We start from the raw sequence: 27,989 nt of genomic DNA, 5'->3' as shown, positions 1-27,989 counted from the left end.
AAACGTTTGGAGCTCGGAGTCTAGTTAAGTATAAGCTAAACAACGATTCTCACTCTTCTGGACGATCAAAGTATATTGATCGAAAATTCAAGAAACTTAACAGTTCTTATCAGAACTATATATCTGTGGTGTACCGCAAACTCTATATCAACATTTGATTTCGCCATGCAAATCTTCAAACAATATACTAAACCCTAACTAAAGAGATCGACGACTATGGTATTCATAGGACTAATTTTTGTAGGCATGATTTGCATGTGAACTAAACTAAGCTTGCGGGTACTGATTTTCTATTTTAAGACTCGGGAAGAATAAACTTACCTTTATTGTGGATTAACTTGTATGAAGTATTTGAATATCAAAACCATATCAATGTTTCATTCAAAATTCTGTTCTTTTTGTAAAACCGCAAACTGGATTATACTAGTACAATAGCTACCCCACGAACAACTACTAATAATTCTTTATCTTTTTAGTGATACCGAGTGTCACCAATCTTACCTGTTTGGCTATAACTGCGAACTGGTTATTTTTTGACATAATAAGTACTATAAGTCAATAAGACTATATGATATAACAGTAACATATAATATTAATATGATTGCATAATAAGTTAATTTCTAAACTGGCATTTCCTGTAGTACAGTAATTAAAAAAAAACGATGCATGGTTACTATAAAATTATACTAACGCCATGACCATATATAGTATTATTATTGCATAATAATTGAATCTTGAACGAAAAGGAATCTATACTTTTGCCATTAAAACCTATAATGTTCTTAAAATAATCAAACTTCGCCAACGCATTATAATTCTGAACATAAGCGTATTATAAATAGATATTATATAATTTTTATTTTATTTTAAGTCTTTAGGCAATGTGGCCATGATTACCAATAGTACATTAATCACTGTCCTATCAGATAGGTGGTAATCCCCCTGATACAGGGGCTATTTTGTAAACCAGTTCACCGGGGTACCGTATATATTGTGTAGGCCTACTATATATTGCGTTTATTACCTATATGGTTATCAAATGCTGTTTATTGTTATGGTTGTATTAGTAACCCTTAGTTATCTTTTGTCAGATAAAACTTTGTTGAATAAAAGGACTTTGAACGTTGAATGATCGCGATAGGCAATATGTGAATGCTTTCACTAACCCAAGTTGCCATGTACGTATGACTTGTTTTGAATAGAATTTCACACAATATGGTTATTGATAAACCAGTATGTATCTTTAGAGACAAAATTCAACGTGATTATACATAAAGTTTTAAAAAGAAGAGACTCGGTTCAGTAGTTCGATTATGATGGTGATACAAAGCAATTTATTTACAAGGATCACTGTGTTTCAATAGTAGTTGACGGTGGGCTGTTACCTCTCAGATAGTATACAGGTAAGTATGTTTTTAACTTTATAACGTTAAGTTAATTATACATTACAATCAGAAGAAAGACATACATGGTTGTTTTTTGTTATGTAATTTATTTATTATTCAGATGTCAAGATGTACATTGGCATGCTTGTAGTTGGTTCTTTATTAAGTATAGCCTTACGTCTACTTCCGCATAACATAGACTGGTTAGTTGTGGAGAATGGAAATATTGAACGTCCATAAATTTACATTGAACAGAAATCACCTACCCTTTCCAATATTTTGGCGATTTAGATCTAAATAAACAAGGTCATATACATGGCTGCAGTCGCGTGCTCAAGTTAGTTGCATGCGACTTGACGAAGATTGATTATTATAAGAACATTATTCAAACTATAAAAAAAAAGGTGTGTCTGCTGCATCAAACTTTAATTGTAAAGCTCTGTCTACACTATCAATTCTATATGTGCCAAAAAAGTGTGATGTGCCTAAATATGGCAGTGATATGCCCAAATATAGTAGTATGACATCATCCTTTCCATATATGGGCACATCACATGTGTTTGTCACATCAAGTTTGATAATGTAGACAGAGCTTTTAAGATAAATAATTACACAACTGTTGAAGCCTGACTGCTATATGTCGTCACATTTTGCGCCACAATCAAATGTTAGTCGATCATCAAGGCACTAATTTGATAATTCGCAGTGCAAACAAATAATATTTTAATAATAATCATATTTTATTGTATTTTAGAGTGGCAAGTTGTGGAATGAACTGTTATGAACTGGAACAAACCATTTGGCGTGGCTTTATTGATTAATTTACTGGATCACGTCATATTATTAGAAACACAAAACCGTAAGGCATTTAAATGTGTAATACTTATAATGAAATACTTATCATGCGACAAAAAATATCAGCTCGTCTGTGGTTAAGAGCATTCTCTTTCCTGGTTAATAGCATTACATGATCAGAACCACTCTTCAATGCTTGTGTAAAATGTATGTAGTTTTAGTTCGGGTGTGTATTGTCAATTTCAAATTGGAATGCACGGAATAATGACGGTACAATGGAATGCGTACAATAGTATAATGTGCAATGGTATAACTATTAATATGTTAATTTAAATGGTATACGTCATTTTGAAAGCCATATTGGGCAATTGTGCTTAATGAATTAAGAGCAAATGAACAATCCAACGTTTATAAAATGTTAGAACATAGCCTCACAATTAGGCCTACTGCACCTGTATGCTTCTTACATTATGAATTCTTTTAAAGTGATACCGAGTGCCAACAATCTTACCTGTTTTGGCTATAACTGCGAACATTATGTATGCACATGGGTTCCTGGTGATATAACTATTGAATACGTAGCCAGATGGAGGTTAGTTAGTCCGAATTTGTTAACCAACATATTGCACACAACGTTTGGCCCGTACATTTTGCTCTGTAGTTATCAATTATCATAGATTAAGCTTTGTACAAACTCCTTAGACGCAAGAACGTTAAAGCGCGACGCATGTTATTTTTAAAACCAATCACGACGCGATGAATTACCTGACTTCCAATGCGCTTACGTCATCGCGTTGCGTCCTACAGTTAGTAGTGTGAACTAAAAGTTTGATTCAACTACGGACGCAACGCAAGGACGATGCATCAACAAAGGCTTTTGCATGGTCTAAAAAATGAATACAATATTCACATACGTTTATTTTATTATTTGCAGAGACGAACAAAACTGGAATTTCTGGCATAATTGCAGACACAATACTTCTAATGCATGTGAATTTTACGGTGAAATTATTAATTATCGTATAGTTGCTGTGCAGCCTAAAGCGTATGTAGGGACCACTAATTCAATAGTTGAAATACGGCTTGACTTCGACAACAGTAAGATATGTGTTTATAATATCAATTCAATCGTAAATAATTTTACACAAACCACGTAACAACAGTGCCTACAAAGTCTATAGAATTTAAACAAAATATTAGAACGCGAATTGTACTATACTATAAACAAAGGTATTGTTTGTGTCACGATCAGAGTGAATATACATAGTTTGTAAACAACTTGTAGAAGAGGTATTTGAATTCTAAAAATTAATTTATCTTTACCGGCCTACAATAATATTAATAGTTATTTCATCATTATTTTCTCAGCAGTGTACGTGTTCAAAACGGCGTTGCATACTTCACCATTATGCTCCGTTACATTTTATTTGTCAATGGTTAAATAAACAAGATTGCAACGCCAACAATATAGGCCGATATTAGATATAACTTGCGATACCTTGTTAAAAGCATGGATCGACCTAGGTCCATGTTGAAAGCAACTAACAGGAAACGATCATTGTTGCTTTTCATACAATTATTTCTGTATTTATTCAATTCATTGCATCCGGCTTAATCCGCACCGTAGTACGTGCGTGTTACGTTTGTTTATGATTGTCTGCTTGCGAATTTACATTGAAATGAGGTTAATTCATTGTAATGTTTATTTTTCTTTTCTTTTTTCTTCAAATTTCAAATAAAACATAATTAAAATGAAGGGGCTGAACTGAGAAAGGATAAAATTTAAAAAAAAAAACCTTCAAAATTAACGGAGACATTGTTACTAATAACATTGGGGTCGTGACGTATAGTTGGTTATTATGAGTACAGGTATACAGTAATATATTCTGAGATTTTGGCATAAGGACGTTTTTTATGAGTGGTGGATGCCTGTGTTTTGTATGCAATTTGTTTTTGCATTTTTTTCATTTTATATTTATATTATTTTGTTTACCTTTTCCATACCCACGTGTATACCAAACAATAATTAACAACAAAATATTAATTTATCATTAAATTATTTTTTAGTTATTCCATTACCACCACGAAATCTGTCAATAGTTTCAACAGCAGAGACACTAGATGCTGAATGGATCGACTCACCAGGTTTCATACTCAATAATCAACTTAACTTTATACTACGATATCGACAGAATGACTCACAATACTGGAGTTCTGTAAGCATATATATTTTTATTGTTTAAACTATATTTGTTTTGTATGGATATGTATTAAAACAATTCAATTCATCATCATCATCGTAGTCGTCATTGTCAACAATATGTTAACTTAAATATATTTCCATATTGAGAATTCCAAACACATTTTACAATGCTTAGTGTTTGGTGTCGTAGTGTCTGTTCAATATAATAGCTGGGATGTCCAAGTAGAAAAAAAAACAGAAACTCGACGAACCAGATAATTATTTGTAACCAGTAATTGTACGCCCTCATCTTTGCAAAAATTTACTGTATTATATCTTTAACATTTGTGTTCATTAAATAGTTTCAGAAGGAAAGACAAGATCTGTACTGCTTTAAAAAGTTAAGGAAATAAGTAACGTAAATATAACGTTTATGACCCTCATGAAACAATTTACAAAACAATTTTAAAGCTCAGGTAATATCTGGTTAATAAAAACATAAATTTCCCTTAAAATGGTCAAATACAAAGTTTGGCAAAATTCTGCAATAAAAACCAGGAAGACTTTTTTTTTAAGTTGTTAGGTAGTTTAACCTAACAAGATGGTGGATATACGGTGGATAATTTTTGCTATAGCATGAAAATAAAACTCTGAAGTTTAATAAAAAATACCAAAATGTAAAATCCAAGTTACATTACATATATTTAGTCATCTGATAACATTTTTTACCCCACAGTTTATTTGTCATAGTTTTTTTTAAATGCCCCTCTATTTACAACATTTGTGTAACAAAGAATAGGGATTTTTGGTGTGTAATTTGAACTATCCCCCACTGATCAGAAAGTTGTTATTTTCAACAAGCTTGTGTAACACAAATAAAATCCCAAAAGTTATTAAGCAGGGAAAACTATAGATTGATAATTATTGGAATGTGATCAATATTATTTTTTTTTTTCACCTGACCTTTAATGACTGTGTGTATGTTCTATTGGACAACTAGTTTCAAGTGCATCATTGTATATGCTATCACATTTAATATAGTATTATTTGAGGCTGTTGTTACTTGGCAAAATGCTTGACAGACATATATTACTTGCTTTTTATTTATCTGGTTTACATTTGTCCTTTTCAGACGCCAGAAGAAGAAACGCATTATTACGAGATAGAAGGCCTAATTCCGTTCACACTTTATGAAGTTCAATTACGGGCTAGGTATCATGCAAATGATGGTGTTTACGGAAATTGGACAAGCCCTGTTCTTGTGAAAACCAAAGAAGGAAGTAAGCATATTTTTAATATCAGAAGCATTACAAAGATAATAGTTTCTATATTTCCTCGAAATGTTGATGAAAATTTAAAACCCCACAGCGGCGAAACCTGAATTTGCTGTATTATTATGTTTGATTAGGCCTATAGGCCTAGAGTAACTCCCCTTTTATATATTATGCCTAACCTCCTCTTATCTATTTCCTCACCATTTCATACGTGACCACAAACCACAGTTAGATGATAACGTATTCTTTAAAACTTAAACAAAATAAATGGGGGAAGGGGATTGGTGGGGATGGAGGGTGATAATGTGCAGGCTATGCAAACAAACCAGCAATTATCATTTCATGTTACTGTTGCCTTTGCAATTCTTTTGTTGGGTGGATATGCCTCAACTCGCATGCACTCACTTAATAGCTTGTGTCTTGGTACTTTTCTTGTAGACCCGTCTGGTTTGGTACCAGTGCTACCGAAGCTTGAATACAATAAAAACACATTGAGAGATGTACTTATTTCATGGATGGTTAGCTTCTTTTTTTTTCTTCTTATTCATTCTCTATATATTCTCTACCGTAATGTATTACGTTTCCTACATGTATTATAACAGATGTGTACTACTACTGTATGTGAATACTGCTGCAGGTCATCCACAGGGATGCATCAGGTATTCAACAATGCAGCTATAATACAATGTTTCGCATATACATGCAGGATTTTCTATCCCACTGCCGTATCTCAACATACGTTGTCCATTGTCATTGGAAAACACAAGACTACTGTATTACGGAATTTTCCCGATTATGGACATATCTAGATACAGTACCGAGACATGGGTGCTAACAAAAAAAATTATCAATTCAATGAAACATAATTTTGATTGTTTTTACTTAGGAACTTCCATTGAATAATCGTCGAGGAATTCTCCTTGGTTATAACATACAACTGGAGTCGGTGGAAGCATCCCAGCAATTCCAGGTTCCAGCCAATCAAACGTCATTACTAATACCTGGTTAGTTATAGATGTAATTCTAAAATTCAAGGAGCTAACAAAAAAATATATATATAGTATAATTTAGTTTCATAATTACTGGACGTCATGGGGTAATTTCCCGAATGATAGTGAAATAAAAACGGTGAGTTTGGTGGTATACTAGCCTTCCTGCTCCCAGCAGCTCTTATTATGATAATGTTGATGCTAATGATGATGTAGAGAAGGATCTAGAATACATTTCGACTTAATACTCCTAAAACTTTGCCACACATGATTATTAATATATGTTAGCATATCTATTATGGTGTATAAAAGAGAGAGAGAAAGAGTTAAGAGAAACTTATCATTTGAAATGTAATTTACACAGGATTAAAAAGAAACATTAACTATACAGCGTATATATCAGCCTATAATGCTATTGGTAGTACAGAACCTTCAATTGTTGTCATTCCAACATCAGAAGATATTGCACAATCAGGTGAGAACATGATATACAGCGTGTGTCGTTGTATTTGAAACCCATAATTTAGCAACAATTATACGGTCATTAATATTATATAACCAAATAAATACATTCCTGTTGGTTAATATTGATAACTTAGTAAAAAGAGGAGTAACGTAATGCATCATAAAAGGAAAAACATCTCTAAAAACAATGGATTTTATCTTATCAACTATAAGCAAATTATTTTAAGAAGGTGTTTTTAATCTACTAAATTTCAATGGTATATAGTACAATCACAATCAAATAATGTTCCTTAATTTTTTTTTTCGGTGAAATTCAAATCTAACGATGGGTTATTTTTTAACGATAGTTATAATCTTGTATATTTTCAGTTATTTTCTTTTCTATATTTGTTATGTTATCATAACAACTTTTTTAAAAACGATAATTCTAATCTTGTTTCTTTGCATTGATGTTTTGAAAGTGCCTTAAATTTCAATACGCTTTTACTTTTTCAGTATCGTTGTATGTGTATGCTATAACACTGGCCTGTGTCACAGTGGTGTTCTTACTAAGCTGTGTTTGCTGGGTGAAGATAAAAAAGTTTAAAAGTCACATGGAACCACTTCCAGAACCACATTTCTTTAAGGTAATTAGTTGACAAACTTACTTTCATTTATAAGGCCTACACTTACGATGGTAGGCCTAATGTACGAGAGTGACCTGCGACTCGAAGAACCCATGTTTGTTCTTGTGCCACCCGGTCAATGTGCCACCTGGCCTTAAGCCACTCAGTCTTTTGCAACTACACGCCTTGTTTCCACGGCAAGTAGTCCTACAATATGTTATTAAATTTGTGTACATGTTTTTCATTTAAGTTGGAAATACCTGATAACCAGCCAACATTTAAACCTTTATGCGAAAAAGAAATATTTGATGAGTTAAAAGTCAAGAAACCGGCGGGGCACAGTGAATCACATGTACTACTGGAACAAGGAGAAGAAAGCGACTGTAAACAAAGCAATGTGATTTCTACATACGCCATAGTGAAAGAACTGTAATCTGTACTTTTTATGAATATGGTCTACTCGTTGTATGCCATATCCTTATGCATAGGCCTAGGTATACAGAGAATAAACTCTTTGCAACAAAACACGTACATTTATTGCAAAAAAGAATATATATATATAGAGTTACAGTAAAGGATGAAGAGCATAATATTGTGATATTTTCTTTTATTTTGTACCAAAAAATAGATATTTGTAGGTTTTACAAATAACTGCCAGTTAACAAAAACTTTTCAAACATGACATTCTATTAAGAAAAAAATGTGATATGTAATATAGGACAGAGAGAAAGGCTAACAAAAATGGGAATGGGAAAATATTAGTTTATACATTTTTTTTTTATTAAAAAAAATTATTTTAATTGTGTTAATATGTATTATGTAGGCTATATTGATATGTGTAATAATAGAATTATAATATTATTAATTGAACACAGAGTTATACTAATAAGCATGTTTGTAGCTCAAACCAAGATTTTAAAAAGACAATGAATTAGTACGATGGGAAAAAAAACATAAATGTATCGAATAAAAGCTTATTGGTTAATAAAATACATTGACTGAGAATTAAGAAATAGATAAAAACAAGCCGTGAACATGTATGTAAAACAAGCATACTTCGGTTATATTTGCCAGGGTAGTGTATATTGCAGTATAACATTTTTTTCCTTTACGACGTTTTTTGTTATTTCCTTAAACGTGGTTCCCACAGGACGCGCAACGCAAGGATGTAAACGCAACGTATATTATTTGACAAATCACCACCGATGGAGTATTCAAACTGTCGGTTGCCATTGATCAACTTGCTTGGATTGCGCATACGTCCTTGCTCTATAATAATAAGTACGGTACAGTAGTAATTTCCGTGTTATTCTATAAAAAACGATAGTTGTGGAAGCAGCAACATGCACAGCTCACAATGGCTGAAATGTGTCTCGGTAATATGCATGTTAATAACATGGAGTGGTGCAACATGTCCTCCGTAAGTATTATCAAACTTACTTACTTATTACTTGTTTGCATGCTATACCCATTATTGGAGACATTTCGCCGTCATTGACATTATGTTGACATAGCACAACAATGAGAGACGTTAATTTTGATGAGAAGGTCATGGAACACTAATTAATTTTAAAAACAACTAAAAACCTGGGACCTGTAACCCTTGGTAGGGACCCTCCCTCCGGGTCAAAGGGATCCCGAAACTCATCGGTGGGCAGGGGCGCTCATCTCCCTGTTCAGGACTATTCCTGATGATTACCCAACCTATTTACATTGGCCATTGGCCATTGGCTATTCTTTTACGCACACAAACAGGCCTAGATGGATCGAAATAGTGTTGATTTTACAAACGATAATATTCGTTTAGAATAACCGTCGAATAAAAACATATATATAATTGTGTTTGTAGGTGTGTATAGACCTACTAGTTAACATGATGGAACATCACCGTGTTTATTGAGCTTTCCATCAGGGCACATTATTGACAGTATTATGTATGTAAATCTAGATCTACATTCTGTACGACAACAAGTCTTCATACTAACATTTAATATTCTCAAACATAAAATGAATGGTTGAATTCTTCGTTGACATTTTTTCATAATAACAGTAATAGTAATTCTTAAAGATAAAGAAAACATAATAATAATGGAAAAAACGCTAAAACTAAGTTACTGCAATAACTTCCGTAATATTAGTTATTTATCTTCATCGTCGTAAGTTCAATCAAGAAATTGATTATTACGGATTACAAGAAGGCCTACTTTTAAAGTAATGGCTGTTTGAACCATAAAAGGGGGTCTATACTCGTCTCGAAAGATATAGGTACTTTAAAGTGCACGTGAGCATTTTGTGTACACTGGACCATATCCGAGATCTTGATCTACTACCAGAACCATGGAGCAAGTGTGGCCTGAACCTTTGCCGATTTCCACTGTCTTGACCAAGCTAACTTTGGATTGTTGAAACTTAAACACGAAATACTGAAAGTTAGCACTTAATATTAATTGATATGATATATGATTCTGTTTTTTTAAGTTTATGAATGTTTCTATTGGTCGAGTTTCTTCTAAAACAGATACAACATGATTTTATATAGACCTATGTATTTGTATTTATAAAGATAAACGAAACAACGGGCCATTCGCAAAGTTCGAAATTAAATCTCTTATTCATTAATTTTATTTATTTGTGTTTTACAGTGGTTTTGATTGTTCAGATGTGAATAATTGCTCCCTGATATACCCTGAAAATGGAGGATGGAAAATCCAAGATCCAGAAGGACGAACGCAAGATACAGGTGCTACAGTGATAAGCTTTATTTATTGATTAACTAATGTACTTTAATTGCTAAAAACACAGTACATAAAAGGGAAACAATACAAAAGAGAAAGTTACAGAAACAAACATGTAATACGTGATGATAATACAATTAGAATAAACGAGTCAAATCAGTTAACACGAGTCAAATCAGTTAACACGAGTTAAATCAGTTAAAACGAGTCAAATCAATTAAAACGAGTCAAATCAGTTAAAACGAGTCAAATCCGTTAAAACGAGTCAAATAGCCAAAATTGTTAAGGGCATGAGTCTGAGAATATAAGACAACAGTTTAAATAGCGGTTAAATTAATTATTAACGATACTTATTGCATTTTGATGTTTCGGTAGGCCTAATTGTCAGTGTAATGTTGTGTTTGTTTGCAGTTAGAACCGTATACAGCAACCCTAACTGCTATACATTTAAAAGAGTGAGCAATCAACAAAGATCGTGTATTGATGTTCAACGGGAATGCGAAATGATTGGCGGGAACATTACTGTTATAAATAGTGTTGATGAATACGATCAATTAATAGATAACGTTTTAGATGTTCTTCATATCTATTCTCGTAGTATAATTAATGTCCATGTAGAATCAGAACTACCCCAGAAAAATCTCAACAAGGGATGCGCAATAATCAATGTGTATGATGGAACATTTTCAAATACCGTAAATAGTGAAAACATGGACTGTTCAGCAACTGATAAGATAAACACCATTATCTGTGAATCTACTGGTGAGTATTAACAACGTGTTTACAATATTATTACATGCATACCCAACTAACAACGTTAACTTTTTCTGACCAAGTGAAAATAGCTAATGCATCTATTATATTGAACGAGTAGGCTTAATATGGATTGTTGCTGCTATTATTACGTCCATGAAAATAATATAGAAAAGGAAACAATATATGTAGGCCTACTGTCTATTAAAAAAAACTGAACATACCACGATTGATTAAAATAAAACATATTGATGGCGTTTAATGAGAATATCATACTCTGGCTTATAAAATCTTAACTTGTTTGGGTAGTAATGCATATGATTATTATCAATTTCCAACTATTGTCAGATTATTACCTTACATTAAATGTTTACTTGTCCGACCAAGCAAGAAGTGAATGACTTATCACTCATTATTGAAATATCTAAACTTTATTATAGAGTTAACTCCTGGAATATGCCAATTGACGACAGAAATGACAACGTCACGATTGGATCTAACAACGTCACGATTGGATCTAACAACGCCACGATTGGATCTAACAACGGCACGATTAGATCTAACAACACATGTTAGTACCACTGTTAGCAACGCGAATTCATTTACGAATTCACCAAACAATTTGCTTTGCTTTTACTTAATGCAAAACTACTTTATAATTTATTTGTGGAAAATGTAATATCAACTCCTATAGCACAAAGAAAATGGGAGATAGAATTTCAAAATTACACTTTTTGAACAAGGTGTTTTCTATGCAACATATCACAAAAGTTGCGCAATTCAATTTCAAACTACTACATCGCACATTCTTGCGTGTAAAAGTAAGCTACAAATTTGGAATCTTTCTATATATGACATATGTGAAAGATGTAATGAAATTAAAAATGAAAAATATTTGTTATTTTCATGTAATGAGATTAAACCCATATGGATTGTATTTAAGTTTTTGATCTCGAACTGTTTTGTAGAAAAAGTTTGATATAACATGGCGTAATATTGTTAAAGGATCGGAAACGAAAACAGTAAATGAACTTACTTCAATATTTACTTTTTGCATTTATAAATCGTGTTTAGTAATAAGAAAAGAAAAGAAACAAAATCAGGAATAAAAAATAATTTGGAGACTATTTTGCTATGAATTAAAGCATTTATTAACAAACGAATTTATGCATAATTTACATAAGGCTCAGAAGAAATGGACGAATGATTTAAAAGATAAACTATTAAAACTATCAAAAGACTTGATGGTAATAATTTAATTATTTTATTGATTCCTTTTTATTTTCTTACCTTATCATAATGGACACAAATCCTGTATATTAACGTAAACTCTGTTTTTAGGCATCAGTTATACCTTTTAAGATGACAATTATTCAAATGTATGTGTTGTAATAAATTACCATTCCCTAACATATAGAGTAACATAATATTTACATGAACATTCTAGAATAAGATGTTTTGATTTAATAAACCATGTATAATTAATAAGAACAATCAAGAACATTCCAGAAGTGCTATTAATAGAAACTGTAATCATGTAATAATGAGAAGTATAAAGAATGATCTAGAAGGATAGGAGCATCTTGTATATAAAGGGATGTAAACTATTGTAAGGTTGTTGGATTAGAGGTTGGATGTTATATTGTAAAGTCATTGTGAAGCTGTTGTTTAAAGTGCTTACTGGATTGTTAAAAGTTGAAGTTGATTGAAATTAAAGCTTTGTTTTTGAGTTATTTTACAACTTTGTGGATTTTGTGTGTATACTTTTATGTCACAAGGGAGTTCCTAAAGTATTTTCAACCGCTCGGAAACATACGTAAGAGGAGTTCGTGACATAATTTGGTGGCAGCGGTTATTTCGATCTACTGTTCGACTTAACTGTGTATTTATCTACGGTTGTGATATTTTGTGGTAGCAGTTTGATCTACTGTATTTTGCCATAGATTGGTGGCTGTTTAGGATCAACTGTACTTTATTGATATTTTGTGAAAGCGGTACTTACGATACTGTGATATTTTACGGAAGCCGCAGTGCTACGTTTTGTTTAATCGTAAGTACACAAACATTGTTTTAAGAACAGTACATTATTTATTTGGAACAGTAGACTTGTGAACGTCTCGGTAACTACGATTAACTAGTAACAAGACCCTCATCCAGATTTAAAATATGGCTGATAAACAATCAACAACAAGATCCGGTAGAGAATACAGCGGTGGCGATGAAACTGATTCGGATGTAGAATCAGTTCAATCAGTACAACCTGAACAACAGGCAGAAGAGTCTGGACCAACCAGTGGACATAACCCTACAGGGGCTGACTCATCTTCAAAAGATGTTTTGTTGTTGATGCAGCAGCAAATGCAGCAGCAAATGCAGCAGCAAATGCAGCAGCAAATGCAACAACAGAATCTTATGATGCAGCAGATGATGGAACAACAAGAACGTTTACGCAAAGAAGATATGGAAAAACAAGAACGTTTACGCAAAGAAGATATGGAAACACAAGAACGTTTACGCAAAGAAGATATGGAAAGACAAGAACGTTTACGTAGGGAAGATATGGAGAAACAGCAAGCGTTAGTAATGGCGTTAATGGATAAGCAAAAGGACAGTGAGGAGAAACGATTAAAAGACATGATGAGATTGAAGGAAGTTCAGATTGCAAAACTTTCTGATAGTGATGATATTGAAAATTATCTCACTACGTTTGAACGAATTGCTAACACCTATGAGTGGCGAAAAGAACACTGGGTAGTAAAACTAATACCTCATTTGACAGGCAAAGCAAGAGCAGCCTATGCATCACTACCAGTGACAGAAAGTAACCAGTACGACATAGTGAAGAAAGCAATATTACAAAGGTATGACATAACTGAAGAGACATATAGGCAAAGGTTTAGGTCAATTAAAAAGAAAAGTGAAGAAAGTTATAGAGAAATGTATGTTAGGTTAAAAGATTTATTTACTAAGTGGGCTAGACCTGCTGATAAAAGCAAAGATGATTTAGCTGAAATTGTTATTTTAGAGCAATTAATAGATATTATGCCCACAGGGGTACAAATTTGGGTTAAAGAACATAAACCAGATTCTGGATTAAATGCTGCAGAATTAGCAGATAATTATTTTCAAGCTAGAAAAGGTATCGATTTTGAGAAAAAGTTTCAAAATAGAAAACACGAAAATAGAAACAACCAGGAGAAAACAGTGAAAGGCACTCCTGAAGTTGACAGTAAGGGTAATAATAATCCCCCTGATAACTTTCATAAATCACAATCTGACGCTAGACAACCTCTCGTTTGTAGACGGTGCAAAAAAGTAGGCCACATAGAACGATTTTGTCGAAGTAAGGATGGCTTTTTGTCGACAAAGACAGATACTGTTTCAAAACCATGTACACCTTACATTTGTAGAGGCCTAGTTGAAGGGTGTGATTGTGAAATTTTGATAGACTCTGGATGTGATATGACACTTGTTCATTCTGATTTAGTAGCGGCTAAGAAAATTAATCGCGCGGAGCAAGCTAAAATTACATGCAGGTGCGTCCATGACCATGTCCAAGCCTATCCTACTGCATTCGTCAATATTAAGATTAATAACGAAGACCATAATTTGTTGGTTGGCGTTTGCAGCGATTTACCAAGAGATGTAATTCTTGGTAGGGACTTTCCTAAATTTGGAGACTTATTAGGGAAGAGGGATAAGAATCATGATAGGCATAGTTTTGTTGCCACTAGAGATCATGCTAGAAAAGAAAAACTAAGAGAGGAAAACGAATTAAAGTCGGAAAAAGCTTCTGGGGTTATTTCACATCAGTTAGATGATGTGATTAATTTTCAAGAAGAATTTGGACATTTAGATGGCCAACTACTCAGTAACAACCCTCCCAAGGAAAAAGTTCATAAAACCAGAAGTGAGAAACGAAAAGTTAGGAAAGAGTTTGCAAAAACAAAGGAAGCTCAATCTAGCCAAGATAGTGAATTAGACATTTTAGATATTGGCAGAGATAAAATTAAGGATTATCAGGTTAAGGATAGAACTTTAATTTCACTTCGAGAACAGATGTTAGTACAGAAGGATGATGACACTATAAAGATAGTCTGTAAGGATGGAATTTTATTTAGGCAGGTTTTCACTAAACACCAGACAGAACCAATAGAGCAATTAGTAGTTCCATACCCTTGCCGTAATAGTGTATTGAAAGTCTCACATGATATTCCTTTGGCAGGTCATTTAGGTAGGAAAAAGACATTAGATAGGATAAAGCAGAGATTCTTTTGGCCTGGTATTAGAAAGGATGTGACCGAATATTGCAACACTTGTGAAAATTGTCAGAAAACTTCAAAGTATAAAACTAAATTGAAGGCCCCGATGATTCCTATGCCAATAATCAGTGAACCATTCCGCCGAATCGCTATGGACATTGTTGGTCCACTAGCACGGAGTAAGACAGGAAATAAATATGTCTTGGTTATATGTGATTATGCAACTCGATATCCGGAGGCTATCCCACTGAGAAGTATTGAAGCTCCAAAGATAGCGGATGAGTTGATTAAATTATTTTCCAGGGTAGGGGTACCAACAGAAATTTTAACCGATCAAGGCTCTAACTTTACCTCTAAGTTGTTGAGTCAAATTTATAAGTTACTTTCAATTAAGGGCTTGACTACTTCTCCCTACCATCCACAAACCGATGGATTAGTGGAAAGATTTAATGGCACCCTCAAGGCTATGATTAGAAAATTTGTTCAGGATGATCCCCGAGAATGGGATAAATTGCTTCCGTACCTATTATTTGCTTATAGGGAGGTACCGCAGGAGTCAACTGGGTTCTCTCCATTTGAATTATTGTATGGTTGGAAGGTACGAGGTCCACTTGATATAATGAAAGAAATGTGGACAGGCACGGTGACAGGTCCTCAAAGTGTGGTTTCACACGTTGTTAAAATGAGAGATAGATTAACTTCAATGAAAGATCTAGTCCAGGAAAACATTGAACTATCCCAAACAAGGCAAAAACAAAAATATGATCAGAAATCTGTTTGTAGAGAATTTAGTCCAGGTGATGAAGTCCTATTACTCTTACCATCTAGTAACGATGCATTAGAGGCAAAATGGCAAGGTCCTTACAAGGTTTTAAGGAAACTAGGTCCAGTAAACTATGAGGTGGAAACTAATGATAAACGGAAAAAGTCAAAAGTCTACCACATAAATCTTTTAAAACAATTTCATCGTAGAACTATTGAGGTTATGCTGGCTATAAATGATGTAACTGGACAAGACGAGGGTCAGGATAAGGACATTTCTTGGTCAAATATTTCTAGTTCCAATTTAACCTTAGATTCTGGTGAAGGACTAGATGAATCTCAGCTTTCAGATTTAGCGGAGGTGTTTTCTGAATTTGACTCAGTGTTACAGGACAAGCCAGGGAAAACTACTGTAATAAAGCATGATATTGAAATGAACCTAGGGGTACACCCAGTTAGATTAAGAGCTTATCCAATTCCTCAGGCTAAGTTAGGCAAAGTAAAAGAAGAGATAGAATCTATGTTGGAACTTGGGGTAATAGAAGAGTCTCACAGTCCCTGGTCCTCTCCTTATATCATGGTACCAAAGCCGGACGGTACAGCTCGCTTTTGCGTAAATTACAAAAAAGTGAATAGCTTGAGCAAGTTTGATGCATATCCAATGCCTCGAATAGATGAAATAATAGGCAGGGTTGGTCCTGCTAAATTTATAACGAAGTTAGATTTATGTAAAGGTTACTGGCAGGTTCCATTAACTGAACGGTCAAAACCATATACAGCTTTTTCAACACCAATGGGTTTGTACCAATTTAAGTATTTACCATTTGGCTTGCATGGGGCTCCTGCAACGTTTCAAAGAATGATGGATCAACTGTTGCGCAAGAAAGAATCTTATGCAGCAGCTTATATGGATGATCTGGTAATATTTAGTCCAGACTGGGAAAGCCATATCCATCATCTTAGGGACATTTTTCAGACCCTCAAGCAAGCTAATCTGACAGTCAAACCTGCAAAATGTAGTTTCGCACATAGTAAAGTGCATTATTTAGGGTATGTAGTTGGAGAGGGAATGATACGTCCTCAAAAGACTAAGGTAGAAGCGGTAGTACAATGGGAAAACCCTAAAACTAAGAAGGATGTTAAATCTTTTCTTGGCCTGACAGGATACTACCGAAAGTTTATTCCTAATTATGCTGACATTGCAGCACCTCTAACTGATCTGACGGGGAAAAAACATCCAGATAAAATCAAATGGACGCCTGAGTGCGAAGATGCACTTGTAAAGTTAAAACAGGCGTTATGTTCAGACCCTGTGTTACGAAACCCAGATTTTAATGCAGAGTTTATACTGCAAACAGATGCGTCAGATCGAGGGTTAGGTGCAGTACTTAGTCAACTAGGTCCTGATGGTACTGACCATCCAGTATTGTATCTTAGTCGTAAGATGTTCCCAAGAGAACAGAATTATGCAACTATAGAGAAAGAGTGTTTAGCTATAAAATGGGCTGTCGAAAGTCTGCGATATTATCTACTAGGCAGAAAATTTAAGATAGTTACTGACCATCAACCACTCAAATGGTTGGTTGAAATGAAAGAGACAAACAAAAGACTAACTAGATGGAGTCTTGATTTACAACCTTATTGCTTTACTGTTGTACATAGAAGGGGTATTTCTAATGGTAATGCTGACGGATTGTCACGAAAACCATTAACTTAAAGCAAGGGTTACTTTACAAATAGACAAAATAGGTTTTAATGTTTATAAGTTACTTGTTTCTTACATTTTGTTTGTAATGAGAATTTGGTTTTCACGTAATGTAGTTTGAATTTATATACATATATTAAACAGGTTTATAGGACGAAAATGTTATATTTTGCCACGTCCGTGTATACTTGCCCCTCAAAACTCCAAGAAAGAGTTTTGAGCTCAGAAAGAGGGGGGAGTGTAATAAATTACCATTCCCTAACATATAGAGTAACATAGTATTTACATGAACATTCTAGAATAAGATGTTTTGATTTAATAAACCATGTATAATTAATAAGAACAATCAAGAACATTCCAGAAGTGCTATTAATAGAAACTGTAATCATGTAATAATGAGAAGTATAAAGAATGATCTAGAAGGATGGGAGCATCTTGTATATAAAGGGATGTAAACTATTGTAAGGTTGTTGGATTAGAGGTTGGATGTTATATTGTAAAGTCATTGTGAAGCTGTTGTTTAAAGTGCTTACTGGATTGTTAAAAGTTGAAGTTGATTGAAATTAAAGCTTTGTTTTTGAGTTATTTTACAACTTTGTGGATTTTGTGTGTATACTTTTATGTCACAAGGGAGTTCCTAAAGTATTTTCAACCGCTCGGAAACATACGTAAGAGGAGTTCGTGACAGTGTATATGAGATCCCGCTTCATGAATCATTTAATGTGTTTGGTGATGCAATATAATTGATGGAATGCCAATATAATCTGTATTGTTATTTGTTCAATATATATATTTTTCTATATTTTCAATATTTTATATCGTAAATATTTCAATGTAATCTGTATGTATTTGTATTTGTTCAATATATTTTTCTATATTTGCAATATTTTATACTATAAATACAAATTGTAAGTAGTAGTTGTACTACGATAACATCAGGTATGAAGCGTCTCACATACGGACAGAGCCCAAAATCGCATCTTGGACTTGCACAGTGTATGGACTCTAACCTTACGGTTTTCATTAAATATATCATTTCTTGCTATCATTCTAAATATCTAAATTTCAAACTTCGCATTCATCTTTTTCATTTCATCCTTTTTTTCTTGGTGAAATTGGAGGATATTTCCTCCCCTGAGTTTATAGCCTCTCTACTCGAACACAAATAAGAACAAAAATAAGATAGTTTAACAAGAAAGATTTTAATCATGTATTTTACCGCCATTTTTCATGAGTAGTCTTGACGCTATAGGATTTTTTCTGAAGGCGACAAAAAAAATCGAAACGATCGAATTTCTTTTTATATGCTCTTTCTGATCTAATCATGTGAAATAGGATAGCATCTCTTTTTGTGAATTATTTGTTACTAAGCTTAATATAAATGTGATGCTGTTTTTAATGTAGCTAAATTTTGTTTTCAAAAAGTTTAAATTGAAAAAAAGGATTATGATACTGTATATATTATATATATATATTATTTTAGTAAAATTCTTGTTTTACAATTAATAATATAGATACATTTTAATTATTACTGCTTAAATCGCTGGCTTCTATTTCTAAAATATTACGCATATAAGTAAAATAGCCTTTCTGAAAACACAAACTAAAAATGATGTATTTTAAAAATAAATATGTTATTATGGAGTTTTTGGTTAAATAAATTTGAAAGAAAAATAACAACTGTATTATGAGTGTAATGCTAAGCCTATTGTACACAATTCAGATTATAAGAAAGATACCATAATAATTAACGATGTTAAATAAATTGTGATTTAACAAAAATTGTACTTTTTAGTTTTTGATACCTCGTTTAATATAACTTCTAAACAAAAAGGGTAAAGCGAAAGACACGTGGTCACAAGAAAGTAAAAAGTGCTAGGCTTCCTTAACAAGGCCATTATAGTTGGCTTCAGTCGCGTGCTAAAATTTGAGTTAGTGTTTACCGACAAACCTGACAAACCGACCGACCGACTGACCGACCGACCGACATAGTCAGCTGTAGAGTCGCATTGCACGCGACTAAAAAGGTGGTAACCGATTAAATTCCTGTTTCAATGAAATACACAAAAATAACTGGAACACTATATTGGAATGTTTTTAATTTCTTTTTACACAGGAAGAACTAGACTTGCTCCAAGTCTGTATTGTTTTTTATTTTTATTTATTTGTTTTTATTTCGACCGCGATTTTTGTCTGAAAATACAGACTTGTGAAACACGTATAGAAATCGATTTGCAGACCGCAAACATCCAATAAGAATGACGTAGGTTATCATACCGCATTTGGCTATATGGGGCGGGCGGTATGTAAATATGGATTTCAAATCAACCAATGATCATTTTGTTTCAAAATGAAAAAGATCGAGTACGTACAGTGCTGAATGTACGATCGAGACTGTTGAAATATGAAATCGTGTTGCCAAGTTGTTTTGTTTATAAATTGTTTAGTCCTTAGCCTAGGCCTCCTTCGTAGGTCCTACTCAACTCGCACGTATGACCTGCCAAATAAAACACCAATAAGGTAGGCCTACATACCACCACCGGCACACAACAGGATTCACACACAACAGACAGGGCTACACCAGTCCAGGGAGTTGTACACCACTACACAGAACAGGACAGGGTCTGGGTGGGAATTAAATCAAATTATCTCCGCGTAATATTAAATGATCCATTCAATGTTTGATTTGCGGAGAAGCAAGACGAGTTTTCTTGGGAAAAATCCCATCAAATGTTATAAAATCATTTCTAGCCTTCAGAAACTTTCATTAATGTACCCAAGTACACATTGTCTAAACGTAACATAGCGCATGCGTACCTTCTTAGTTGTTGAGTCTTTGAAATTCTGAAACATGAATATTAAAACAGTGTACGAGTGAGTAGCCAATCGCATGCAGCTGAAACTAGTCAACCGGATAATCTATGCACCAAGAATTCTTGGTGTCAAACCACGTGACTTTTGCGTGTTTCCCCAGACGGAGTATCCAAACTCAAGTAATACACGTATGAAACGCCATATGTGCAAAAATATTTATATTTTTACTAATATTAAGAAAAAACTCCGTCTGGATCCCAGACTAAGGAAGAACTAACGATTTTAAATATCGCAAAGATTGTGACACTGTGTGTGAACATTTAACAAATATTACCAATGGTCCTAAAATCAATTCATGTAATCTAAACATAAATCTCCTTTTAACATTAATCTCTTTTCATATAAATTATTTCCGATTTAGATCATTAACGCCATACTTCTATATGCTGTATCAGAATTCGAATAACTTGATATAATCATTAGTCAATGAACATATTTTATTCTTACAAATAATATTATTAACTATTTTTTAACAATGTAGAACATTGAACGGAAATCGCCCATATAAGGTGTTTACGTAGATCACTTATATAATTAAGTTATAAAATAAAAACAGTATCAAGAAACAACATATTGCACCATCCTATATCATTAAGTACTTCTAATTTGGTTTTAGGTTAAATACAATTGTGTGTTACAAATTACAATTACATTACACATTTGATACAGCGCTCTATGAAACCATTATCAAAAGCGCTGTACTTTGAAATTATGTCACATAAACTTGTTGTGTGTTATATGCATATTGATGTGAAAGAATACACATTTTTACATAAATGTATTTTTATGATACATTGTAGGCCATACAATAGTGTTATTTTCTTAATTATTAGGTGTTTTTAAAAACATTATTTAGGTCCGACTTAATACCATGGTCCAAGGTAAAAAACTGTCAAATACCGTAAATACTGTGATTCTTTAAAGAAATTCTGATTGAACTTTTTTTTAAATTAATTTCCATTTATACAAAACACAATGCAGAAAATTAACGTAAAGCTGTTTCCTGTAAATTCAATTGTTCGTGAAAAAATATAATATTTTAGATAATTTTGCGGAAGAAGGAAACATTTTCCTTTTGATATTATGCAAATCAGACTGATGGAGCCAAACAAGGTAGCTAACAGATTCTGTGGGCTGACATTGTGATCAGCTTGTGATTTCTTGTAGTTGCTGCAATGAAATTCTTAACAATTGTACCTCGGTTGATTTTATTTTTCCTAATCATTGTTTGCCAATTTGCGTTAATTAGGACACAGAGACCACCATGCTTAGGGTAAGTACAACTACATTTAAAATAAAATCATTTGTTGTTGTATTATTTCTGTTATTGTCTCAGTATCAAATAAATTTAATCTGAGACTTTTATGTAATTCCATTATGAAATGAATTACTGCCTCGTTCACAGCATATAGATTGTGTACTGTATATGTTTTGTTAAGTAACATTTTTATTCAGTTTTTATTTAGTGTTATGAAGACTTGAGTCCATTTTGACAAACAATTAATAATAGACAGAATGATCAGTGCAATAATAAATAAGAAGACGTATTTATGGTTATTAATCATAATAGACTTACTTTCCAATGAGCAATAATCAGAGAGTAAGAAGGCTAAAGCCCAAATTATGCATGCACTTATTCCATTTAGTATTTTTTCCTGTAGTCTAGAGAGAAGGAAACAATAACTGAATAATAATAAAAAGCCTACCTCTATTGAGCTTAATTGAATAATAAAAATATAGGAAGAGGCCATTGGAAAATAAAAACACGAATGTGCGATACTCGGGGTACAGCAAAAGAAGTTGTAATGACGTCATAAGACCGGATGTAACGTCACATACACATCAACAACCTCGCTACCAAAATACGTTTTTGTTTTGCTATTTCCGGGAGCAGAAGTGACGTCACAATATCATAAATAGGCTTTACTGTATATATTCTTATTCTTCAAGTCAATACATTTGAAATGACACCAAACGGCTATATTACGACGAAAATCGTTTGGTACCAAGGTACCATCTTCGAGACGTCATATGGCTGCATCCGGTTTGAAATTTAAAAATCCGGCTCTATAGGTTTGAGGACATGGCCCTGTAGTGGGCCTATATTCATGCCAGCTTAATACTACAACGAATAAGGGAGGAGTAGTCCTTTATAAATCGCACTTTTTTTCGATTGGTACCATGTTTATGAAGTCATAATTCTGCATCCGGTTGAAGTACGAACATTTTCTCTCTTTAGCTTTGTTCATCTATTACCCTAGTAGGCCCTATATGCATGCCATGTTTCAGAGCCGTCAGACGACGCGTAAAGAACTAGTAGGACTTGAAAAGTTGGCTCAATAGTGTCCAGGTGGAGGAGAAGATGAGAGAGTCCTAGACTCGGGTACCACGAGTAACAATCAAATCAAAACAAAGCATCTTACTTAAAACAAAATAATTTCACCTAATAGAAATAAATCAGCTTGTTTTCAACGGGGTTCAATAGATATTTGACAGACAAAAAATTAACAATATTTTAAATATAAAAAAAAAAATTACATATAGGCCTAATGATTAATTGTTGCTTTTACAATTTCAAAATACAGTATAATAATTGATCGAATTTGCTATTTCTGCCTTTATAAAAATAGCAGGCAGTTATTCCACAGCTTCTAAATAATTTCAGTTTTCCATGAAGGATCGACAACAAATTAAAAAACAGGATTTTTGGGACTGAGGACTGATTGATAGCCAACCAACCAACGAACAGAATAAGCCACAACGTATATATTTCTAGAAATCGCTTGCTAAAATCGAAACTAATCTGACAAACGTATTGTCCAATAGAATGATTTTAAAACAAATCGGATGATATTGAGGACCAGCCTATCAGAAACCGAAGCATATATTGATTGGTAAATACGTTATTATGCCATGGTGGTTACACAAATATGTCTTTTGACCACATAACACAATATTAAACAACTCAACAAATACCACCACCTTGTTATGCATATTTAAATGTATCACTTTAAATTGTCATTTTAATTATATTTTGTTTTTATAGGGCTGCACCATGTATTCCTGGAGGGCATGAAGGTATGTAGGCCCACTAAACAATTGTTGTTTGCATTTTTTTTCATAAAATAATTTTGAGATAGATTATTGTAAGTATTAAACTATTGAATGATCAATAATAATAATGTCTTTTATCATTGATGATTTTATATGTTACGCGTTAAATATTTTATTTATTTATTCCAGATCCATCATCGCCAGACCGGGAGACGGTACCGAAGGAACCAAAACCACGACCAGCAACAAAGCAACCACCACCACCACCAACACAACCACCACCACCACCACCAACACAACCACCACCACCACCAACACAACCACCACCACCAACAACAACACAACCACCACCAACAACAACAACACAGCCACCAACATCAACACAACCAACAACAACACAACCAACTACAACAACCAATCTTGGTGTCACTACTGGTGTTGTTGATTTATTTACGGATACACCAACCAATTCGTTGCAAACTGATGTACGGGGTTACATTATAATTTCGTCTGCATCTGTTATAATTACTGTTGTAATTATAGTTGTCTTACTCTTTCTACGAAAGAAGTTTAAAACATCAGGAAGAAAGCATGGTAGAGGTACGTTATGTTGCTGAATATAGTAGTATTAATATAACACTTACCAGTAAATAATGGTAGTAGTATAATTACTAATATTTTGTCTTTGTAGATTTTGAGGCTGACAATAGGCCTAAATCAATAAAGACAGACGCATACCAGAACGAATTGTACCAGGTATGTCCACAACCAGATACTGCCGCTGTTCAATTGTACAACGACACTGCCGCCGTTCAATTGTACCAAAACTCGGAGCTACGTCCCGTTGATCAAAATAGTTACTACCTGGATGTCATTGATTAAAAACTACACTTTAGAATCGTATATGTGTTATCATCGTATGAGGAGTAGTAGGGCTAGGAAACCATCAATGGTTGGAATAAATTCATAGTTGTATAATGCTTTATTTTTCTTTTACATGCTTTTTTTATTTACAATTTTCCCTCTGTACTGTATTACAAAAATTGTAATCGAAAAAATTTGCTTGTATTTATTGTAGATTTTTTTTTCTGATATTATTAGATATTTAGGTAGACCGATATCTACTGATAATAACTAACAATATTTACAATAGGAATAAGGATGTCTTTTTTTAATGTTTTGTTTTTAATAAAAGTTTAACTTGAAGCGATAACGTTACCGATAATTTTACAAAATGCATTTTCAGATCAATCATCAAACAAAATAACAGTCGACTTACAAAATACTATTGAATCCGATACATGCCTGCTTGCGATTCATAATGCATTAAAATAAAGAAATAGACAACTGACCAACCGACAGACAAACATACTGACAAAGCAGAATTATCACCATGATCATATTATTGTAGCTAGAACTGAATATGAGAGCTTTATAACATTCAAAATATAGATTTTAATAATTTAAAGACGAAAGCAATTATAGAATCTAAAAAAGGAACTAAAAAAAACAATTCATGTATATTATTTTATACTTGTTATTCCAAAGGCAAATTACTGAAAAATTACAATGCTGTGGGTATGTAGTGGTTGGATCTCAATGGAGATACACATTTTTTAAAGCACAAATCTAAATCAGAACGATAAAGATTTATATATATGTATTTTTTAATATAAAATTATATTAAAATTGTGTTAATATGTATATTATATAGGCTATATTGGTATTTGTAATGATAGAATGTGAATATATTTGAATACAGGCTTATACCAATGTTTGTAACTCAAACTAAGATTTAAAGAAGACAATGGATTTGTACGGTACGAAAACACACATAAATGTTAGAAATAAATGCTTATTGGTTTACTAGGACGCGCGACGCAAGGACGTAAACGCAACGTTAAAATCGTGGTTCCCACTAGCGACGCAACGCAAGGACGTAACGCAACGCAAGTGAATTGACCAATCACAAGCGATGGCTTATTCGCTTGTGATTGCTAACTGTCTATAACTTCGATTGACACATCACCACCGATGGAGTATTCGAACTATCGCTTGTCATTGGTCAACACTCTTGCGTTGCGTTTACGTTCTTGCGTTACGTCCTAGTTGGAACCAAGCTTTTACTAGGACGCGCAACGCAAGGACGTAAACGCAACGTAAATGGTTTGACAAATCACCGCCGATGGAGTATTCGAACTGTCGTTGTCATTGGTCAACTTGCTTGCGTTTCGCATACGTCCTTGCGTTGCGTCTCTAGTGGGAATCAAGCTTAAGGAAATACCAAAAAGAAATCGTAAAGGACTTTAGAAAAATAAGTTATACTGGCTGTTAAAAAATGTATCAGTTTAAAGTTGTAGTGTCGTACGCAGGAAATGAAAATACTTTCAGTTTGTGCTATGATAATAAGTACAGTTGTATTTCCGTGTTATTCTATCAATAACAACAGTTGTGGGAGCAGCAACATGCATAGCTTACAATGGCTGAAATGTGTCTCAGTAATATGCATGCTAACAAGATGTAGTGGTGCAACATGTCCTCCGTAAGTATTATCAATCATGCCATTAGCTACGCTTTTGCCCACACAAATGGGCGGATCGAAATAGTGTTGATTTTAGAAAAGATAATATTCGTTTGGAATAACCCTCGAATAAAAAATAAAAAGTTATGTGTATAGGTATTGTCTAGGTCTACTAGTTGACACGATGGAACGAACACATCACCGTTGTTTATTGAGCTTTCTATCAGGGCACATTATTGACAGTATTATGTATGTAAATAGGTCTACATTCTGTACGACAACAACAAGTCTTCATACTATCATTTAATATTCTCAAATGTAAAATGAATGGTTGATTTTCTTTCTGACATTTTTATGATTACGTTTGTGTATCGATACAATTTGTATACCTATGTAAAGAATATAAAGGTCAACGTGTATGACATATCTTCAAAAATATATTAAAAAACTGAAATTGACCGGATAAACGAAACACAGCTATCGATACCAAATCATAGCATAAAAGTAAAACTGAAAACAGAATAATAATGGAAAAGAGACGCTACAACCAAGTTACTACTGCAAGAACTTTATTTTAGGCCCGTTCGGTGTTTGGTAAAAGAATCCGAGCATGGACAACACTTGATATAAGATAACTTTGGATTGTTGAACCTAATTTAAAAAAAGTTAGTGTCGAGAATCTACACACGAACACGAATCTATAAACAGAAATCATTGAAAGCAACAATTTGTTAGCACTTAATTGATATGATTCTGTTTTTTAAAGTTTATGAACGTACAGTATCCAATTGGTCAAGTTCCTTCTAATAATATAAACAAACTACGTCAGACAGATTTATAATTATAGACCTATGTGTTTGTATTTACAAAGGTAAATGAAACAACTGGCCATTCTCGAAGTTCTAAATTAAATCTTTTTAATTTATTTATTTTTGTTTTATAGTAGTTTTGATTGTTCAGGTGTGAATAATTGCTACCTGATTTATCCTGAAAATGGAAGATGGAAATACCAAGATCCAAACGGAAATACGCATGATGCAGGTGCTATATTTGCAGTCATCATATTAAGCTTTATTATAATTATTACTGTCATTGTAAACTATTGTTCCGCATTGGTTTTCATTTATAAAATAATTAATGTACTCTAATTGCTAAAATAAACTATTTTGAAGAATAATTTGAATTACAAACACACTACATGAAAAGAAAACAATAACATAATATTGAAAAAAATGTCACAGAACAAAGATGACCATGCATCTCGTGGTGATGAAAATACAAAATGCGTCAAATCCGTAAAAATGCGTCAAATCCGTAAAAATGTGTCGAATCCGTAAAAATTCGCCAAATCCGTTAACAATATGTAAAGCTTCCGAAACATCTGAGATGTTTAAATATTAATACATCGGTTAAAATAATTACAATTATAATTGTATTATTAAATAGCTACGTCTTTTAAATGTTATTTAATTAGGTAGGCCTAATTGTAAGTGTAATTTTTTGGCAGACAATAAAGTATCTCTTTTTCTTTGGTAGATGACCATGTATACAGCCACCCCAACTGCTATACATTTATAAAAGTGAGCAATAAACGAAGATCGTGTATTGATGCCCAACGTGAATGTGAA

At 33.2% G+C, this 27,989-nt stretch overlaps 2 protein-coding genes and 2 long non-coding RNA genes across 4 annotated transcripts; all 4 read left to right on the top strand.

Moving 5' to 3' along the window:
• Positions 1–1,295: 1,295 nt before the first annotated feature.
• Positions 1,296–8,245, top strand: LOC140051473 (interleukin-12 receptor subunit beta-2-like). The gene is made up of 11 exons (XM_072096693.1): positions 1,296–1,403; positions 2,140–2,244; positions 2,667–2,772; positions 3,115–3,278; positions 4,248–4,396; positions 5,495–5,642; positions 6,075–6,154; positions 6,523–6,640; positions 6,990–7,100; positions 7,586–7,716; positions 7,946–8,245. The coding sequence occupies exons 2-11, from the start codon at positions 2,166–2,168 to the stop codon at positions 8,126–8,128; spliced, it is 1,269 nt and encodes a 422-aa protein (XP_071952794.1). The 5' UTR covers positions 1,296–1,403; positions 2,140–2,165; the 3' UTR covers positions 8,129–8,245.
• Positions 8,246–9,022: 777 nt separating this feature from the next.
• Positions 9,023–11,103, top strand: LOC140052226 (uncharacterized). The gene is made up of 3 exons (XR_011845596.1): positions 9,023–9,115; positions 10,338–10,435; positions 10,842–11,103. It is a non-coding gene; the product is annotated as an uncharacterized lncRNA (long non-coding RNA).
• A 2,246-nt stretch (positions 11,104–13,349) lies between these two features.
• Positions 13,350–17,924, top strand: LOC140052550 (uncharacterized). Its single transcript, XM_072098159.1, has 2 exons — positions 13,350–14,044; positions 14,132–17,924. Exons 1-2 carry the CDS (start codon positions 13,350–13,352, stop codon positions 17,922–17,924), a joined length of 4,488 nt encoding a protein of 1,495 aa, XP_071954260.1.
• An 8,373-nt stretch (positions 17,925–26,297) lies between these two features.
• Positions 26,298–27,969, top strand: LOC140051003 (uncharacterized). Its single transcript, XR_011845475.1, has 3 exons — positions 26,298–26,382; positions 27,305–27,402; positions 27,898–27,969. It is a non-coding gene; the product is annotated as an uncharacterized lncRNA (long non-coding RNA).
• Positions 27,970–27,989: the final 20 nt, after the last annotated feature.

This window comes from Antedon mediterranea, chromosome 6 (genome assembly GCF_964355755.1).
Source record: "Antedon mediterranea chromosome 6, ecAntMedi1.1, whole genome shotgun sequence".
Taxonomy (NCBI): Eukaryota; Metazoa; Echinodermata; class Crinoidea; order Comatulida; family Antedonidae; genus Antedon; species Antedon mediterranea.
Note: the sequence above shows the minus strand (reverse complement) of the source record. Positions and strands in the feature narration are given on the sequence as shown.

What these genes read in the sequence shown, in the direction of transcription:
- LOC140051473 (XM_072096693.1), top strand. Translation starts at nt 2,166, where the DNA reads ATGAACTGGAACAAACCATTTGGCGTGGCTTTATTGATTAATTTACTG. An exon ending in AACGTCATTACTAATACCTG is followed by an intron (nt 6,641 to 6,989) that starts GTTAGTTATAGA and finishes TAATTTACACAG; the next exon opens with GATTAAAAAGAAACATTAAC. An exon ending in AGAAGATATTGCACAATCAG is followed by an intron (nt 7,101 to 7,585) that starts GTGAGAACATGA and finishes TTACTTTTTCAG; the next exon opens with TATCGTTGTATGTGTATGCT.
- LOC140052550 (XM_072098159.1), top strand. Translation starts at nt 13,350, where the DNA reads ATGGCTGATAAACAATCAACAACAAGATCCGGTAGAGAATACAGCGGT. An exon ending in AAGAAAGCAATATTACAAAG is followed by an intron (nt 14,045 to 14,131) that starts GTATGACATAAC and finishes AATGTATGTTAG; the next exon opens with GTTAAAAGATTTATTTACTA.